Source organism: Bos taurus, chromosome 2, assembly GCF_002263795.3.
Source record: "Bos taurus isolate L1 Dominette 01449 registration number 42190680 breed Hereford chromosome 2, ARS-UCD2.0, whole genome shotgun sequence".
In the NCBI taxonomy this organism is placed as follows: domain Eukaryota; kingdom Metazoa; phylum Chordata; class Mammalia; order Artiodactyla; family Bovidae; genus Bos; species Bos taurus.
The window spans coordinates 25,445,745-25,465,938 of record NC_037329.1 but is presented as its reverse complement, the minus strand read 5'-3'; the positions used below and the strand labels follow the sequence as shown (position 1 = coordinate 25,465,938).

General features: G+C 38.5%; 1 protein-coding gene and 1 long non-coding RNA gene across 4 annotated transcripts in view; one reads left to right on the top strand and one right to left on the bottom strand.

Annotated features, from left to right (window-relative positions):
- The first annotated feature begins 6,386 nt into the window (after window positions 1-6,386).
- LOC112442555 (uncharacterized) lies at window positions 6,387-19,455 on the top strand. The gene is made up of 4 exons (XR_003030664.2): window positions 6,387-6,523; window positions 7,789-7,843; window positions 7,945-16,921; window positions 19,289-19,455. It is a non-coding gene; the product is annotated as an uncharacterized lncRNA (long non-coding RNA).
- TLK1 (tousled like kinase 1) overlaps window positions 13,722-20,194 on the bottom strand; it is a 181,177-nt gene continuing 174,704 nt past the window's right edge. For 2 of the 3 annotated variants that reach the window (XM_002685281.6, XM_010801927.3), the window contains 3 exons: window positions 19,454-19,565; window positions 17,706-17,813; window positions 13,722-15,506 (listed from right to left, as the gene is read on the bottom strand). In XM_002685281.6, coding sequence (XP_002685327.1) covers window positions 15,330-15,506; window positions 17,706-17,813; window positions 19,454-19,565 — 397 coding nt within the window. In that variant the 3' untranslated portion in view covers window positions 13,722-15,329. Of the gene's footprint in view, window positions 15,507-16,519; window positions 16,608-17,705; window positions 17,814-19,453; window positions 19,566-20,194 lie in introns of those variants that run through there. The other variant, XM_059878099.1, reaches the window with a different exon arrangement.

Here is a 20,194-nt window from a genome sequence, read left to right as displayed (position 1 = left end):
TCTTATTTTAAACTCTATTTTGTCTGATATGAGTATTCCTACTCCAGCTTTCTTTTGATTTCCATTTGCATGGAATATCTTTTTCCATCCCTTCACTTTCAGTCTATATGTGTCCCTAGATCTGAAGTGAGTCTCTTATACACAACATATATACGGGTCTTGTTTTTGTATCCATTCAGTCAGTCTGGGTCTTTTGGTTGGAACATTTAATCCATTTACATTTAAGGTAATTATCAACATGTATGTCCTTCAGTTCAGTTCAATTCAGTTCAGTCACTCAGTCATGTCGGACTCTTTGCGACCCCATGAATCACAGCATGCCAGGCCTCCCTGCCCATCACCAACTCCCGGAGATCACTTAAAGTCACCTCCATTGAGTCGGTGATGCCATCCAGCCATCTCATCCTCTGTCGTCCCCTTCTCCTCCTGCCCCCAATCCCTCCCAGCATCAGAGTCTTTTCCAATGAGTCAGCTCTTCGCATGAGGTGGCCAAAGTACTGGAGTTTCAGCTTTAGCATCATTCCTTCCAAAAAACACCCAGGGCTGATCTCCTTTAGGATGGACTGGTTGGATCTCCTTGCAGTCCAAGGGACTCTCAAGAGTCTTCTTCAACACCACAGTTCAAAAACATCAATTCTTTGGCGCTCAGCTTTCTACACAGTCCAACTCTCACATCCATACATGACCACTGGAAAAACCATAGCCTTGACTAGATGGACCTTTGTTGGCAAAGTAATATCTCTGCTTTTCAATACGCTATCTAGGTTGGTCATAATTTTTCTTCCAAGGAGTAAGCGTCTTTTAATTTCATGGCTGCAGTCACCATCTGCAGTGATTTTGGAGCCCCCCAAAATAAAATCTGACACTGTTTCCACTGTTTCCCCATCTATTTCCCATGAAGTGATGGGACCAGATGCCCTGATCTTCATTTTCTGAATGTTGTGCTTTAACACAGCCTTTTCACTTTCCTCTTTCACTTTCATCAAGAGGCTTTTTAGTTCCTCTTCACTTTCTGCCATAAGGGTGGTGTGTCCTTATTGTTTTCTTAATTATTTGGATTTGTTTTTATAGGTCTTTCCCCTTCACTTCCTCTTTTGTTTTCTTCTCTTGTGATATCATGACTATCTTTAGTGTTGTGTTTGGATTGCTTTTTCTTTTTTGTGTGTGTATCTATTACAGATTTTTGGTTCACATGATGTTTTAATATAGCAGTCTATGTATATACAAGTTTTTTTTAAGTTGCTGGTCTCTTATTTCAAATGCATATGCAATATCCGGCATTTGTATTCTCCTCCCCTCACAGTTGCTGGTTTTGATATTGTATTTGTGTATGCTGATGATTTCCTAGCTTTACTGTATGTTTTATCTTTACTGGTACGCTTTCCCATTAGTAATTTTCTTTGTCTCTAGTTGTGTTCTTTTCCATCCGAGAAGTTCCTTTAGCATTTGTTGTAAAGCTGGTTTGGTAGTGCTAAATTCTCTTTAACTTTTAATTTTTTGTATAACTTTTCATCTCTATGTTGAATCTGAATGAAACCTTACGAGGTAGTGTATTCTTGGTTGGTTTCTTTTTTTCATCACTTTAAATATATTATGCCACTCTCTTCTGGCCTGCAGCATTTCTGCTGAAAAAATGAGCTGATAAACTTATGGGAATTCCTTTGTATGTTGTTTGTTTCTTTGTTGCCTTTAATATTTTGTCTTTAATTTTTGTTAATTTGATTGTCTTAGTGTGTTCCTCCTTGGGCTTATCCTGCATGGGACTCTGCACTTCCTGGACTTGAGTGTCCCCTTTCTCTTGTTAGGGATGTTTTTTGCTATTATCTCTTCAAATAATTTCTCAGGCCCTTTCTCTCTCTCTCCTCCTTTTGGGACCCCTATAATGTGAATGTCAGTGCATTTAATATTCCAGAGGTCTCTTAGGCTGTCCTCACTTCTTTTCGTTCTTTTTTCTTTATTCTGTTCTCCAGCAGTGATTTGCATCAGTCTGTCTTTCAGCTCACTTATTCATTCATCTGTCTCAATTATTCTGCTATCAATTCATTCTAGTGTATTTTTCAGGTCAGTTATTGTATGGTTTAGCTCTGTTTGTTTTTTAAGGTTCTAGCTCTTCATTAAACATTTCTTGTATCCTCTCAGTCTGTGCCACCATTCTTTTTCCAAAATCTTAGATTACCTTTACTGTCATTACTCTGAATTCTTTCTCAGATAGATTGCCTGTCTCCACTTCATTTAGTTGTTGTTCTGGGATTTTATCTTGTTCCTTCATCTGACACGTATTTCTCTGCTGTCTCATTTTGTCTAATTATCTGTATTTGTGGTCTTCATTCCTCAGGTTGCAGGATTGTAACTCTTCGGGTTCTGGTGTCACCTCCATAGTGTGTGAGATTGGTCTTGTGCAGACTTTCTGGTGGGAGAGACTGGTGCCTGCCCACTGGTGGGTGAATCTGGATCTTAACCCTCTGGTAGGCAGAGCCATGTCAAAGAGTGTCTTTAAAGGTAGTTTTTGGCTCAGGGAAACTTCAGGCTGTGAAGAGATACACCATGTCCAAGGTAAGAGAAACCAAAGTGAGATGGTAGGTGTTTCAAGAGGGCATCAGAGGGCAGACACACTGAAACCATAATCACAGAAAACTAGCCAATCTGATCACATGGACCACAGCCTTGTCTGACTCAATGAAACTAAGCCATGCTTTGTGGGGCCACCCAAGACAGACGGGTCATGGTGGAGAGGTCTGACAGAATGTGGTCCACTGGAGAAGGGAATGGCAAATCACTTCAGTATTCTTGCTTTGAGAACCCTATGAACAGTATGAAAAGGCAAAATGATAGGATACTGAAAGAGGAACTCCCCAGGTTGATAGGTGCCCAATATGCTACACGAGGTCAGTGAAGAAATAACTCCAGAAAGAATGAAGGGATGGAGCCAAAGCAAAAACAATACCCAGTTGTGGATGTGACTGGTGATAGAAGCAAGGTCCAATGCTGTAAAGACCAATATTGCATAGGAACCTGGAATGTCAGGTCCATGAATCAAGGCAAATTGCAAGTGGTCAAACAGGAACTGGCAAGAGTGAACATCAACATTCTAGGAATCAGCGAACTAAAATGGCCTGGAATGGGTGAATTTAACTCGGATGACCATTATCTACTACTGTGGGCAGGAATCCCTTACAAGAAATGGAGTGGCCATCATGGTCAACAAAGGAGTCTGAAATGCAGTACTTGGATGCAATCTCAAAAACGACAGAATGATCTCTGTTCATTTCCAAGGCAAACCATTCAATATCATGGTGATCTAAGCCTATGCCCCAACCAGTAACGCTGAAGAAGCTGAACAGTTTATGAAGACCTACAAGACCTTTTAGAACTAACACCCAAAAAAGATGTCCTTTTCATTATAGGGGACTGGAATGCAAAAGTAGGAAGTCAAGAAACACCTGGAGTAACAGGCAAATTTGGCCTTGGAATATGGAATGAAGTAGGGCAAAGGCTAATAGAGTTTTGCTAAGAGAACGCACTGGTCATAGCAAACACCCTCTTCCAACAACACAAGAGAAGACTCTACACATGGGCATCACCAGATGGTCAACTCAACACCGAAATCAGACTGATTATATTCTTTGCAGCCAAAGATGGAGAAGCTCTATACAGTCAGCAAAAACAAGACTGGGAGCTGACTGTGGCTCAGATCATGAGCTCCTTATTGCCAAATTCAGACTTAAATTGAAGAAAGTAGGGAAAACCACTAGACCATTCAGGTATGACCTAAATCAAATCCCTTATGATTATATAGTGGAAGTGAGAAATAGATTTAAGGGACTAGATCTGATAGAGTGCCTGATGAACTACGGACGGAGGTTCATGACATTGTACAGGAGACAGGGATCAAGACCATCCCCATGGAAAAGAAATGCAAAAAAGCAAAATGGCTGTCTGAGGAGGAGTTACAATAGCTGTGAAAAGAATAGAAGTGAAAAGCAAAGAAGAAAAGGAAAGATATTCCCATTTGAATGCTGAGTTCCAAAGAATAGCAAGGATAGATTAGGAAGCCTTCCTCAGCGATCAATGCAAATAGAGGAAAACAACAGAATGGGAAAGACTAGAGATCTTTTCAAGAAAGTTAAAGATACCAAGGAAACATTTCATGCAAAGATGGGCTTGATAAAGGACAGAAATGGTATGGACCTAACAGAAGCAGAAGAGATTAAGAAGAGGTGGCAAGAATACACAGAACTGTACAAAAAAGATCTTCATGACCCAGATAATCACGATGTTGTGATCACTCACCTAGAGCCAGACATCCTGGAATATGAAGTCAAGTGGGCCTTAGTAAGCATCACTACGAACAAAGCTAGTGGATGTGATGGAATTCCAGTTGAGGTATTTCAAACCCTGAAAGATGATGCTGTGAAAGTGCTGCACTCAATATGTCAGGAAATTTGGAAAACTCAGCAGTGGCCACAGGACTGGAAAAGGTCGGTTTTCATTTCAATGCCAAAGAATGCTCAAACTACTGCACAATTGCACTCGTCTCACATGCTAGTAATGCTCAAAATTCTCCAAGCCAGGCTTCAGCAAACGTGAACCATGAACTTCCAGATGTTCAAGCTGGATTTAGAAAAGGCAGAGGAACCAGAGATCAAATTGCCAACATCTGCTGGATCATCGAAAAAGCAAGAGAGTTCCAGAAAAATATCTATTTCTGCTTTATTGACTATGCCAAAGCCTTTGTGTGGATCCCAATAAACTGTGGAAAATTCTGAAAGAGATGGGAATACCAGACCACCTGACCTGCCTCTTGAGAAACCTATATGCAGGTCAGGAAGCAACAGAACTGCACATGGAAAAACAGACTGCTTCCAAATAGGAAAAGGAGTACATCAAGGGTGTGTATTGTCACCCTGCTTATTTAACTTATATGCAGAGTACATCATCAGAAACGCTGGGCTGGAAGAAGCACAAGCTGGAATCAAGATTGCCGGGAGAAATATCAGTAACCTCAGATAAGCAGATGACACCACCCTTATGGCAGAAAGTGAAGGGGACCTAAAAAGCCTCTTGATGAGAGTGAAAGAGGAGAGTGAAAAAGTTGGCTTAAAGCTCAACATTCAGAAAACGAAGATCATGGCATCTGGTCCCATCACTTCATGGGAAATAGATGGGGAAACAGTGTAAACAGTGGCTGACTTTATTTTTCTGGGCTCCAAAATTAGTGCAGATGGTGACTGCAGCATGAAATTAAAAGACGCTTACTCTTTGGAAGGAAAGTTATGACCAACCTAGACAGCGTATTAAAAAGCAGAGATATTACTTTGCCAACAAAGGTCCATCTAGTCAAGGCTATGGTTTTTCCAGTGGTCATGTATGGATGTGAGAGTTGGACTGTGAAGAAAGCTTAGCGCCGAAGAATTGATGCTTTTGAACTATGGTGTTGAAGACTCTTGAGAGTCCCTTGGACTGCAAGGAGATCCAACCAGTCCATCCTAAAGGAGACCAGTCCTTAGACCATACTGATGCAGAGGCTGAAACTCCAGTACTTTTCGCCACCTCATGCGAAGAGTTGTCTTATTGGAAAAGACCCTGATGCTCGGAGGGATTGGGGGCAGGAGGAGAAGGGGACGACAGAGGATGAGATGGCTGGATGGCATCACTGACTCGATGGACGTGAGTCTTAGTGAACTCTGGGAGTTGGTGATGGACAGGGAGGCCTGGTGTGCTGCAATTCATGGGGTCGCAGAGTTGGACACTGAGGGACTGAACTGGACTGAACTTCAGGCAGCCTGTCTGCTGGTGGGTGGGGCTGTGTTCCTATTCTGTTGGTTGTTTGGCCTGAGGTGTGTCCCAGCACTGGTGCCTGCAGGCTGTTGGGTGGGGCTAGGTCTTGGTTATGCCAATGGATATTCCAAGGCAACCACCAGTGTCTTTGCCTCCACAGTCATCCACAGCTAACCCTCACCTCCCCAGAAGACCCTCCAAGACCCGCAGGTATGTCTGGCTCCATCTCCTATCAAATGACTACTTTGCCCTGAGACCTAGTGCACATGAAAACTTGTGTGCACCTCCAAGAGTGGAGTCTCTGTTGCCTCTAGTCTTGTGGAGCTCCTTTGAAGGCCAGCTCAAGCCAACTGGCCTTCATAGCGAAATGCTTTGGGGGCTTCTCCTCCTCCTGATGTTAGACCGCCAGGCTGGGGAGCCTGATGTGGGAGTTCCTTTTGGGAATTCTTGTGGGAGATCCTCTGCAATATAATTATTTTCCAGTTTGTGGGTTGCCCACCTGGCAGATACATTATTTGGTTATATCAGAACAGTGCCCCTCCTACCATCTTGTTGTGGCTTCTTTGTGTTGTAGAATAACTTTTTTTTTTTTTGTAGATTCAAGTCTATTTTTGTTGATGATTGTTCAGCAGTTAGTTGATTCTGGTGTTTTGTAAAAGGAGGCGAGCTCAAATCCTTCTACTCCACCACTTTGTCTCCAGCTCCTGAATCACTGCACATTCTGGAAATCAACAATGCTAATCTCGTAAGCCCATCTAGAAGTACCTTCAATCATTTTTATTCATTTGGTTAATACTGTGTATTATATTGCATGCAGATGATTTATTCCTTGCATTCCTGAAGTAAATCCCACTTAGTCAAGGTGTATGATTATTTAATGAGTTGTTGAATTAGGTTGGCTAATATTTTGTTGAAGATTTTCATATTTTATGTACATTAGGGATGTTTGCTTGTAATTATTTTTTGTGTCATCATCTGGTTTTGTCATGGGGGTAAGGTTAGCCTTGTAAAAGGAATTTGAAAATATTCTCTCCTGTTCTTTTTGAAAGAGTTTGAGAAAGATTGGTATCATTTCAATATTCAGTAGAATTCAACAGTGAAGTCATCTGTTCCCTTTCATTAGGTTTTTGATACTGATTCAGTCTTCTTACTAGTAATTGGTATGTTCAGATTTCCTATTCATTCGATTCAATCTTGGCCAGTTTTATGTTACTAGGAATTTATCCTTTTCTCTAGGTTGTCAAATTTTTTGGTGTATAATTGTTCATAGCAGTCTCTTATGATCCTTTGTGTTTCTGTGGCATCAGTTTTAACACCAGTTTTTCACTTCTGATTTAGAGTCCTCTTTTTTGTTGGTGAGTCTAGCCAGAAGTTTGTCAATTTTATCGGTTTAAAGAACCGGCTCTTAGTTTCATGTTTTCTTAAGTCTGTTTTATTTCTGATGATTTCATAATTTCCTGTCTTCTCCTAACTTTGGTTTGTTTTGTTCTTTTTCTTGAAGGTAAAGTTGTGTTTGAAATTTTGAGGTCCTTGTGGTATGAAGTTAGGATTTGAAATTTTTCTTGTTTATTGAGGTGTAGGCATTTATCACCACGAGCCCCTCTTAGAACAGCTTTTGATGCATCTCTTTAAGTTTTGCTGTGTTGCATTTTTGTTTTTATTTGCTCAAGATATTTTTAAAACTTACTTTGACTCATTTTTGTTTTTCAGTAGTATCTTATTTAATCGGCACATATTTGTGGATTTTTTTTGGTTTTCTTCTTATAATTGATTTCTAGTTTAAAGCCATTGTGGTTGGAAAAGATGCCTGTTACAATTTCAGTCTTACATTTATTAAGACTTGTTTTGTGACCTAATATGATCTGTCCTGGAGAACGTTGGATGTACAACTTGAAGAATGTGTATTTTGTTGCTTTTGGATGGAATGTTCTGTATACAGTTGATCCTTGAACAACATGGGTTTGACTTGTGTGGGGCACTTATATTTTTTTTTTTCAATTATATCTGTAGAACATTGTGCGCAAGATGTACTGAAGTGGATAGCCTGTCTTTACATAGACATAAGGTGAGTGGTATTTATTATGAAACCAACGTGTTAGTTTTCTCACTGCTTTATAACTTTGCATTCAAAGAATTATATTATTATACAGTCTACCTCTCTTGCAGAGTAGGAAATAGCAACCCATTCCAGTATTCTTGCCTAGAGACTCCCGTGGACAGAGGAGCCTGGTGGGAGTCGCACAGAGTTGGACAAAGCTGAAGTGCCTTAGCATGCATGCATACATTGGAGAAGGAATTGCCAACCCACTCCATTCTTCTTGCTTGGAGAATCCCAGGGACAGAGGAGCCTGGTGGGCTGCCATCTGTGGGGTTGTACAGAGTTGGACACGACTGAAGCGACTTAGCAGCAGCAGTGGCTACCTCTCTTGTAATTGGAGAAACTGCATAACAGCCTATCATCATAGGTAAATTTTTTTAAAATGTGTAACAGTGTTTCCAATACTATGTTATGAATATGACTACTAGTTTGTGCCAAAAAATTTTCACAATGATTCATTCATAGCATATAGGCTAGTTAAGTCTTTCTATGAATTACAGACTACCAGAAAGCAATATTACTGCTTCATTACTGATACATGATTATACCTGTAAATAAATGTTTTCTTCATTTTTGATGTCTACTGTTGATAATACATGTAATATCTACAGTGTTATACAAAAGACAATATTGATCTAGGTACTGACAGATGATTTGTCTTGTAAACTTGTGTTGACAAATACAGTAGTAAATGTATATATTTTCTCTTTCTTAACATTTCTATAGCTTTATTTTAGGAATACAGTATATAATTAACATACAAAATGTCTTGATCGATTGTTTATTATCAGCAAGGTTTTGTCAATACAAGGCTATTAGTAGTTTTGGAGGAGTCAGAAGTTTTGGTGAATTTGACTGCATGGGGGGGATGCTGCCCTGGCCAGTGTTTTTCAGATCTATTAAGTTCATCTGGCCTAACATGTTATTTAAGGCTGATGTTATTCCTTATTTTCTGTCTAGATGATTTACCTATTCATGAAGGTGGATATTAAAATTCCCTGTTATTGTATTACTGTTTCTCAGGTTAGGTCTGCTAATACTTGCTTTATATACTTAGGTGCTTCTATGTTGGCTATATAAATATTTATAAACATTGTATCTTATTGGGTTGATCCTTTTATTATTACATAGTAACAACCTTGTCTCTTACCACAGCCTTTGTCTTAAAAATCTATTTTGTCTGATACAAGTATAGCTACTCCAGCTTCTTTTTGTTTCCACTTGCATGAGTATGTTTTCAGCCCTTCACTTTGAGATGTGTCCTTACATCTGAAGTCTCCTGTAGGCAGCATATATTCAGCCACTCTGCATCGTTTGATTGGTAAGCTTAGTCCATTTTCATTAAAAGTAATTGATAGGTATGTAATTATTGCTAATTTTTTTCTATTTGGTAGTTCTTCTCTTCGTGACTTTTATATAGTGGTATGCTTAGATTCCTTTATCTTTTGTATATCTACTGTAGATTTTTGCTTTGTGGTTACCATTAGGAATAAAGGTTTTTTTTTTTTTTTTAAACTAATAACTGCATATGAATATATTATGTATCTCTGGGAAAAGAAGCCCACAGGGATGAAATTCTAAAATATTCCTACTGAAGTTTAAATTGTCAGAAAGTAACAGTAAAATATTTTTTTAAATCAGTCCAGCAACCACCAATGACTTTATTTAATACTCAGGGTGGCCTGAACAGAAACAGTCTTGAGATCCAAACAGCATTTCTAAAGTGAAGAAAACAAGAGTTCTGAGAACAAATCAATTAGGCCTCCAACCCACAGCAGTCCTGCACCTAGGATGTGCAACTTCCAAAACGGCTGCATGTGCTGGAAGGAAGGGGATCGTTCATGGAGCTGCATGTGCTGGAATGAAGGGGATCATTCATGCAGCTGCACGTGCTGGAATGAAGGGGATCGTTCATGGAGCTGCACGTGCTGGAAGGAAGGGGATCGTTCATGGAGCTCCATGTGCTGGAATGAGGGGAATCGTTCATGGAGCCTGTCTTGTCACTGCTGACACTCAGGCTCATCCTAAGCACTTATGCACAGATTCATGGGTTAAAATACAGAAACAGCTCCATATTGATAAATGGCTGCTGCTTACTGGACTCCTCACCCCAAGTGTTCTTATCCCTTCCTCAGGGTGTCCTACAATTACTCTTGAGCCTCTCAGTGCACTACGGCCAGCATTTGATCTGCTTGGTCAAAGCTCATGCCGTGTTAGTTGGAGGAACTTCCTGCAAGGTGGTACTCTTCATATACACACTTCACAGATATGGAAGGTAAGCCAAGAGAGGCTCTCAGTGACTCCTCTAAGGGCACTCAATTATTAAGGAACAAAGACAAATGCAAAGTCAGGTCAGGCTTCAAAACCCATGCTTTCCCTGCTTTTCAGTCTTCTGAATACCTCCGTAAAAGGAGGTTATGAATTTTGTTCTAAGCAGACCAAAGTTATAAAGAGATGAAATAGGATCAATATGAATGATATATATGAGCCATACTCATTCTTTAGATCAGGTAGTTTTAGAATCTTAAGTTTGTCATAGTTTTAGAATCTAAGTTTGTCATATCCTAGAAATAAATCATGATCTCTCATATAAAGTATTTAAACCAAATAAACCATATATTAAGAACAGGACAGTGCTGGTCATGCACATCTACTCTTTAGCTTAGGTATCTGGCTATGGGAACAGCCTAAGTTTTCAGATGAAAATGGATCACATAAAGAAAAATTTACATTACAAGCAGGCTTTTAAAAAAATCAAGAGTCACATGAAGTCAGGATTACTCACTTGTGATCATGGCACTGGAGCAGCATTCATGGATAATTTCATTAGATTTGTAAGACTTTCTCAAGTTTTTTACTTAATAATCAGTTTTTCCAGATTTCCTCTGAGACCAGCTGGTACCACTGCAGGGAGAGGAAGGAGAATATACCTTCTACCTTCATGGAAGTTGGCTGAGAATGAGAAAGGTGAACTGATCTCTGTAAGTTATTAATAAATTTAAAATGCAATGAAAAACAAGTGTGAGAATAGGAAAAGGCTTGTAACCCCACTCTCTGCCTTGCCTAGGACGAGTCTGGACAAAAAGCCCTCTCTCAAGTGATTCTCAGCCATCCCGGCTCAGCTCAGACAGCATTCCTGATCTAACAACTGAAGAATTCTTTTTATTGCTCTTTCATGGTGACAGATTTGTATCTGTTCATTTTTGTTATTTTGAACAATCATGATTTAACACACTAATGTGTTCTAATAAAGCAGCAAGATGTTAGCACAGTTAAGTACTTTGCTTTAGAACTCCAGGAGCTGTGCTTTTAGTTCTGATGTCATTTACTAGTTAATGTGGTCTTACCAAGTCATTTCTTTTCTCCAAATGTTTCTCCTCTGTAAAACTGGTATAACAGTACCTATCCTACCTCAGATGACTTGTACTATCAAGGAAAACCCCCTGGGATGTACGGTAGAATTTGCTCTGATGAAATAGCCTGAATGGTTAGAGTGTGATCCTTTTGGTAACTACAGTTGAGACAACGTTACTTTTTGTTGCCACACTGCACCACCTTCCCTTTTCAGGTAGTCTAATTGCTTAAAACAAGTTAAAAAAATACTACAGAACTTGTTTCTTAAGGGGGAAATAGTATTTCACAGGAAGCAAAGTGGACTACAAATGTAGGATAAAAACAACAGAGTAACCTTTGAGTCTTAAAGGAGAATAATAGCTTTATACACATGGTATTACAATGAGCTGGGTGTGGTTCCAAGTGCTTTATGCGCATGAACTCATTTATTCCTTGCAACCCCTTTGTGTGGTAGGTACTGTTATCCCCATTTTCAGAGGATGAACTTGAAACACAGTGGCAGTAAATGGCAGTCAACATTTAAACCCAAAGAACCTGGTTCTAAACTGGGTTCTTAACCAGCATTCTTGCCATTGCCTTTTAAAAACTGTCATATGTATGTAGGTAATACACATTTCTAGTATGTTAAATGAGTGAGAATTTCCAGGTGAAAATCATGCATCTTGATCCTAATGAAAGATAACTCCTCTGAATTCTCCTCTGGCTCTATGCAGTTGTTTTGAAGTTAGTCTATACACATTTACTCAAATCTTTCCCATTCAAAAATCCAAGAATTCTCAACAAGAAGAATCTTCAAAAAAAGAACAGGGAAATGAAAGCAGGGGAAGGTAAATGGAGATATGTATGTTATAATTCAAATCAACGGAAAGTTGTAGAAATTCTAAGACTTTTACAGAATTCCTGGAACCCAAGAACTAGAATTCTAATAATTTTATTCTAAAGCTAGCTGCAAAAATAATTTTTAAATTAAGCCTTAAGAACATTAAAGTTTAGTATATTTGGGAGGAAAATGATCAGGTAACATGTCAAAATTTAAAGTGGGATTATTTTAAGACATGCCCGTGTGATGTTAAAATGTGTGTAAGTCTGCCTTTTCCACACACAAACAGTAATGTAAGTTAAACTCACAATCTAATAGGACTGGACAGTCTGCACTACTGCTGCAAAACACAGCTAATAACATCTGATGGTAATCAGCATTATTGTATTTAATCAGTAACAACAGCAAAACACACAATATACTCTTTAAATTTGTTTCACTGAAATTCTACCATTTTGGTTTCATGTAATGAGGTATTTGTAGAAGTATTTGTTCACATTTTATGTACCATTTAAATTGAAAATTATTTTTTTAGGAGAAGGGGATGGCAGCCAGTAAGTAAAAAACAGACTTAAAACTTCATTTTTGAAAAACAACCAAGTAGCTACCCAACTCCAGACTTAATAAATTAGTGTGGTTTCTACACTTATTTCCTCTCAGCATGCATGCACTAAAGCTAATTCATATCAGAGAAATATTATAAATTATATGCAAAAACTATACATTTACCTTGCAGTGCTTCTTAAAGCGAGGAGACCTTGGCTACTGTCTAAGGGTAAAGGAAATGCTTTAATTTTGAGGATAGAATTTAGACCAAAAAACAATTTAAGCCTCAAAAGCTAATTAGAGTAAAAGATTATCAGCGTGACTGAAATTAGTGATAAATAGAAGTGTCCCAGGTAAAGGTAACAGTTCTCACTTTGGCTCAGTTAGCTATCTTGTACTTGCTGGGGTAGGGACATACTATCCCAAAGCTGTGTCATTTCTGTCATTTCTTTGGAAAAACTTTAAGAGGAATAGAGGGTCTCAAAGCTGGCTTATCACTCACACACCTTGGATTCTAAACAGATGATTACCTAAGCCCAGGGAAGCAATTTTATTTTATGGCTTATTCTCCTCCTCTTCTGCATTCTGACAGTAGCAGTCACTTCCATTTATTTGAAAATGATATGATAAAGGCCAGTGATCTAAGTCTGTACCTCTTCTTCAATCTCATGTTAGACATACACATCCACTTATATACCTCACTAAAATTTTAAAACTGGGTATTTTAATTGGGGACTTTAAATAACAGTTACTATAATGAACATAGTATTTCAGGATTCAGAAGGATGAAAACTCAAACAACAAAACTGAAAAATTTGCAGACAGCACCTAAAGCACTCAATTAATGCTAACATTCCATTACTATGTCAATAATTTTTAAAATAGGATTTCTATCTTGATCTACAGAGGAACAGGTACAGCCCTTAAGCCATTCCCAATAGGGCTAAGTGTTACTTACCTAGGATTAGCCTTGATAATGGTTATTAGGTATACTTTAACAGCTTGAAACCCCTTCATACTTATCTTGAAGTATACTTCAAGAATTTACTCAGCTGATTCTTAAGTAAAGGAGCCCAGTCAATGTCCTAAGTCTTGAAAGCTCCCTTCAAATGTAATTTCATAGTCTTTAAATTTTAACTGTCATTGTTTATTACTGTTTTGGCTACATTCTCTACAATTTCAGCAGCATCTTAAAGAGACAATGTGTCTATGTACAATGAAAGAACAAAATGGCTTGCAATATCAGAAATTAGAGCCACCATTTAACTGTACAATATTAAGGAGAATCTGTGTTAAACATAGCCTCCTTTTTCAGCAACATGGACAATTTACATGTAAGAATCAGCATTATGAACGTGATGATAAAGAAATTTCTTAAAGGAGTGAAATACAGCATCCTGAAAAATAACGGTTTCTACCATACAAGGCAGTTAGAAAATGTTCACATTTTAACAAATCTGTACAAACCGCAAGAAATTTGTTTAAGGGACTGTCATCCCACCTTGCTGATTAGAACCTGCTAGAAATGTAGAATTACCATGAACAATTTATAAATCTACTACATATGTGCTCCCACAGCCCTAGAAATCAAGAAACTGATTTCAAGAACTCTTTATGTCCAACATGGATCATTTTTACATGCCTTGATTGTTAACAAATGCCTGCTTTTAATAATCTTTCTATGATGTACAGTCAACTTGCACCTTTTAAGGAGGTCATTTGATTTTTTTTTAAGCAAAGAAGCAACACCATTTAGCAGCAATTAAAGCGCCTTCAAGAAGACTTAAAAAAAATACAATATCCAATTAGAAAAGCCATATTTTTAAACATTTGTACAAGAATAAGCTGCTGAAACTTGCTAGTTGAAATATGACATCTGTACAACAATTTACAATAGAGCTAGAAGGGAATTTATCATTATCCTGCATAGAACTGGCCTGCATTTGGTTATATATTGTCACTTGTTTGAATGAACAAGGCCTGGTAACAAAATAAAAATACCTGTTAACAGTTCTAACATGTTGAGAACACTGGAGATACCATAATTTAGTGACTTCAATTGGTTCCAAAATAAGCAGCGCACTTTGTCAGAGGTCTAAAGTATCTAGGAACAGTTCTCCCTTTAACAAAACCAGTGAAAAGAGCAGACATGTGATTTCGAGGTACAACCTGGTACAAGCCAGAATAGGCAAATGACGAAGTCTAACTTGGCCCAAAGATTCTCTCACATCCTGTTACTGTAAAACACAACGGCCACTATCATTCCGTTCTTACTTTGGTTGCAGCAGATAAACTGCTGAATGCTGAATAATGTATCCAGGCACTGTATAGTTCTCGTGTTAGAAATATGTCTCATTTTCCATGTGTTTTTAAATAATGAAAAACTACCCTTCGTATTAGAACTCTCGAGTAACAACCAAATGTACTGAAGTATTATAAACGTTATTTACAGTGTTCCCCTCCCCAACAAAACCCACTTTTCTTCAACATGGTATTCCTGTTTCTGTGCAACAGGCAGTCACCCTTCACTGCTTAGGTTACAGTCAGAAGTGTACATTTATTCAGGGTCCATGATCCACTCTCATACAAACGACTCTATGAAAAACTTCAGTTCACAAACAGTTCTCAACCATATCCTGTGTAAAAAAAAACAACAAAAACACTCAGAAGCTCTCAAACTCAAGTGTGCATCTGGAAGCAATTCAAAGACATCATGCCGATTTTGGAGGAAAGTCAGTAAGTAAGTATGCTTGAAGAAGGGGGTGTGGGTGATGCTGTCAGCCCAGCCATGTGTAAGTTGCCTGAAGAATTGGATCTTCTCATGTGTGGGAGAAGGTAGGGGTCATTTGCCAGTTGGTGCACATCAAACCTATCTTCTTTTCGGTATGCCAAACAGCGTCTTATAAAGGCCTTAAAAAAAAAATTAAAATCTTTTCTAAGTATTAATAAACTGAATAATACAGATGATGGACACAGTTCAGAAAATAGATCTCATTTCACTAGGGAATCAGATTAAAAGAAACCAGCAATAAAATTATTGCAAATCCAACTCTCAATTCTCAGCCTCTAATTGTCCACAGTACTAAATATTATTGCTACCACTTATGGCTGGAAAGCTGTTATTTCTTTTGTTTAAAACAATTTTTATGGAGAATAAAATAAACGTAACATAAAACTGAGCATTTTTAACCCAAGTATACAATTCAGTGACATTAAGCACACTCACACCGCAGTACACCATCACCACTATCCATCTGCAGAACTTTTCATCATCCAGAACTGAAATCTGTACCCATTAGGCAATATCTCCTATTCCTCCTTCCCCCAGCCCTTGGTAACCAGTATGTTCTTTTATGATTCAGCTATTCTAAGCACCTTATGTGAGTGGAATCATACAGCAGTCGTCCTTCTGTGTCTTTCACTTAAGTGTGATGCTTGAGTCATCCATGTCGTAGCATGCATCAGAATTTTGTTCCTTTTTAAGGCTAATATTCCATTGCGTGTATATGCTACATTTTGTTTACCCATTTATCTGTTGGTTGACTTTTCGGTTGTTTTACTTTTAATTATTGTGAAGTTGGTATACAATATCTGAGTCCTTGCTGCCGCGTTTTTTGGTCTACATATTTAATATCATTTTATATATAAAAACCCTTGTCTACCATTAGTGACAGTTTTACTTCTTTCTGATTTATATGCCTCTTATTTCTTTTTCTTGCCTAACTGTTCTGGCTAGGACTTCCAGTACAGGCATACCTTGTTCTATTCCACTTTGCAAATATTGTGTTTTTTGTTTTTTTCAAATTGAAGGTTTGTGGCAACCCTGCGTCAAACAAACCTATTGGCACCATTTTTCGAACAGCATGTGCTCGCTCTGTCACATTTGGTAATCCTAGCAGGTTTTGACTTTGCATCATGATTTATTTGTGGTGGTCATCAGTGACTTGTTACTTCTGTAACTGTTTGGGGGATGCCATGAACTGTGCCCATATAAGACCGCAAGTTTAATTGCTGAAATGACAATAAAGGATTTAGAATATTAAATAAACTTAGTTTCATAAGGCAGTGGCAGGGTTTGAGAGGACTGACTCAATTTTGAAATCATTTTACTCACAGAAGAACTTCTCTCAAAAGCACTGTACACTACAGAAAAACTATTCCCGAAAGGAAGAGTCCCATCAATGTGAAGCTGCCTGAGCATCACCACCATGCCCAGTCAGCAGCCATCAACAGCAAAGCAAGACCATCCACCAGCAAAAAGACTGGCTGAAGGTTCAGATGACGTCTATTTAGCAGTTTTTAGCAGGCAAGCATTTTAAATTAAGGTATGTACAGTATTTTTTTAGGTATAATGCTACTGCACTAATTAACAGACAACATTACCATGTAAACATAATTTTATGTGCACCAGAAAACCAAAAATTGTGTGTGACTTCCTTTATTGCAATATTCACCTTATTGCAGTGGTATAGAATCAGACCCACGCCATCTCTGGGGTATGCCTGTAAACTGTGTTGAATATGGAATACTGCATTGCTCCCTACAAAACTCCAGAGTCCTCTTTTTCTGAAATTTGTCTTTCGTAAAACAGTCATTCCATTTTCCTGTTAATTTAGTTTAGCCCAGAGAATGATGCCATTTTTTGCTGTAATATTTTCTCCCTAAGGGAGCATACAGCACAAAATGAATGTAGCTATATAACTGGCAAATGAATCAAGAAAAAGAACTTTATCAGAACCACCTAAGACTCTTCATGCCCACCTTTGGTCACGGGCACTGCCTCTGCCCCAGTCTACTGGAGTAATAAGCTATCTGACTTCTAAACACCATAGTTGAGTTTTGTGTCTTTTGAACTTTATGTAAATATAGTAATAGATTATGGTCTCTTTAGCCTGCCTTCTTAAAAGAAATCATGGACTATACTTGGGTCCTTAAAAACTATCACAACCAAAGCAGCTCTTCTCCAGAGCAAATCGCCCACCCCTATTGGACAGACTTGCCTGTGGCTGCAGTCCCTTTTGCTTTACTTATTAATGTTTACTTTGTTTTAACCACAACTTATGAAATAAAAAAATCACTTCACAAAATTTATTTACATAAATTTGGTACCTTTGCTTCACTGCTTACGACAGGTTTTACAGGGAATTGGACATCAGTGGCTTTTAATATCGTATTTTCTTGAAGAATGTCTTGCTGAGATTGATTGTGACCAAATGGCTTTAAAAGAAATGAATAAAATGTTGAAAAATTTATCTCACAAAATATTTAAACAGATGTTATCACTGAATCCCTGCAGTACAAATGATTTGTGTTTTAAAAAATCTTATTCTTAGTTACTTCCAGGTTGGGATGTATTCTCATAGGCTATAATTGATATAGCAGGCTGAGAAAGACCATCTGATCAATCCTCCACATAGCCAAAACACAATAAATAAGCAATTAAGATAAAAACATTAAATATTTTATTCTGTTTAAAATGTTTAAGAACTACTTCTTAGTAGAAGAAACTATAAGGTTACAGCTGGCACCTGCTAGCAGATATAGTTTTGAAAACAGCTAGTGGAGAAGGCAATGGCACCCCACTCCAGTACTCTTGCCTGGAAAATCCCATGGACAGAGGAGCCTGGTAGGCTGCAGTCCATGGGGTCACTGAGGGTCAGACACGACTGAGCGACTTCACTTTGACTTTTCACTTTCATGCATTAGAGAAGTAAATGGCAACCCACTCCAGTGTTCTTGCCTGGAGAATCCCAGGGACGGGGGAGCCTGGTGGGCTGCCGTCTCTGGGGTCACACAGAGTCGGACACGACTGAAGCGACTTAGCAGCAGCAGCAGTGATGTCCTTCAGTTTGATACAGTTCAAACTAGTTTGAAAAGTAGTGGAAACATCTGTGAAAAGTCCAGAGTAAAACACCTTGAGCATGACAAATTAAGTTAAATGAAACAGCTCTGGCTTTGGTCCTAACATGCAGTGAATTCCCAGAGAAGTCCCTGGATCACTTTTCACACTGATGAAGGGACTGAATGGGATAAGGATTAAATATCCATGGTAGTTTGTAGTTCTGACTTCAATATAAAAAGAAGTTTGAGAAACATTAGGACTAGGTTTGACAGAATTTCCCTGAAGAAGCACGGGCGAAACATGCTCAGGCCAATGTGTGTGTGTTTTGGGGGGTTGGGGGAGAATGGGGGTAGAGGATGTGAGAAAGTGAAGAAAATAGTTTTGACTCCATTATTTCTAATGCTACAGAAACATTAGCAGTGTTATTAAAGTAATTCTGATCCATAAAAATTTTAGTAAGTGATGATATATTTAAGATCACCTAAAAAAATTAACATGGGTAACTATGGTTCAGGCATCCAAAATGGAGCTGGGTAGCCATTATGGGTGTGGTTTCAGACACATCCCTGCATCACAGAAAACCTGAACTTTCCAAACTGTATCAAACCAAAGGACACTACTAGTTGTTTTCAAAACCAATTAGCCAATGCTAGCTGCAACCTTGCAGTTTAGAAGTCACCCCCACTTTGCAACTATGTGAACAGCACAGCACCCTTACTTCTGGCCAGCTCCAATCCTAATTCTTAACAATTTATGTAACCTTGCAGTTTTTTTGCCTATAAGCACCCCTCCCTCCTTTGTGTAGAGCTGCAACACAGTTCAAGTGCTTTCTTGGATTATTGCTTTCCAGGCTGTTCCTAACCCCAATGGTTATTTGGGGTTTGTTGTTGCTGTTGTTCCTGCCTTAACCAGGTCTCCATTCTTGACTAAACTGACTTCAAATTAATGAAACTTCAAGAAGAAGAGAAAATTCAACTTCTCTCCGTATGGCTGAATCTGCTATACTTTAACTTACCTTTCTACCATAAAGACATTGAAAGAAGATGACTCCAACTGACCACACGTCAACCTTGTTGGAAATCTTTGGCGGTTCCTTTCCAACTACGAAACATTCGGGAGGTAAATACCTAGTTTGGGATGGGGGGAGGCGGGGAGACAGAAAAAAGGAAAGGATATTAACAATTTATAACTTGTAAATGTAAAATCTTAGAACTTTCGTTTTATCCATACATTGAAGGATGTCCTAAACTTTTAAAGCATTTGTATCATCTGACTCTAGCGCCAAAACAAACAACTTTGTGATAAAGTGTGTAAGATACAGTTAACCCTTTAACAACACAGGTTAGAACTGCATGGGTCCACTTGCATGAGGATTTTTTTTTTAATAGTAAATACTACATACAGCACTACACAATCCCTGGTTGGGTGAATTTCGGGCCTTTGGAGGAACCATGTATATGAAGGGCAACTCTTTAAGCTACTCTCAGATTTTTGACTGTGTAGAGGGCTGGTGCCTCTCATCCCTGCATTGTTTAAGGGTCAATTATAAATGTGTATTATCTATAGAAATGACAAATTATTGTTAAAACTACAGTGTTCTGAGTAAGTAAGTATCCACTAGGACGAAAAAACTCTTCCTATCCCCCTCTTCACCAGTGTTCAAACTCTTCCTAAAACATACATCTGATCAGCCAGTTCTTTTGTTTAAAGAACCTCAACATCACTGGCTAGCAAGGTAAGACCTTGTATCTCTTGC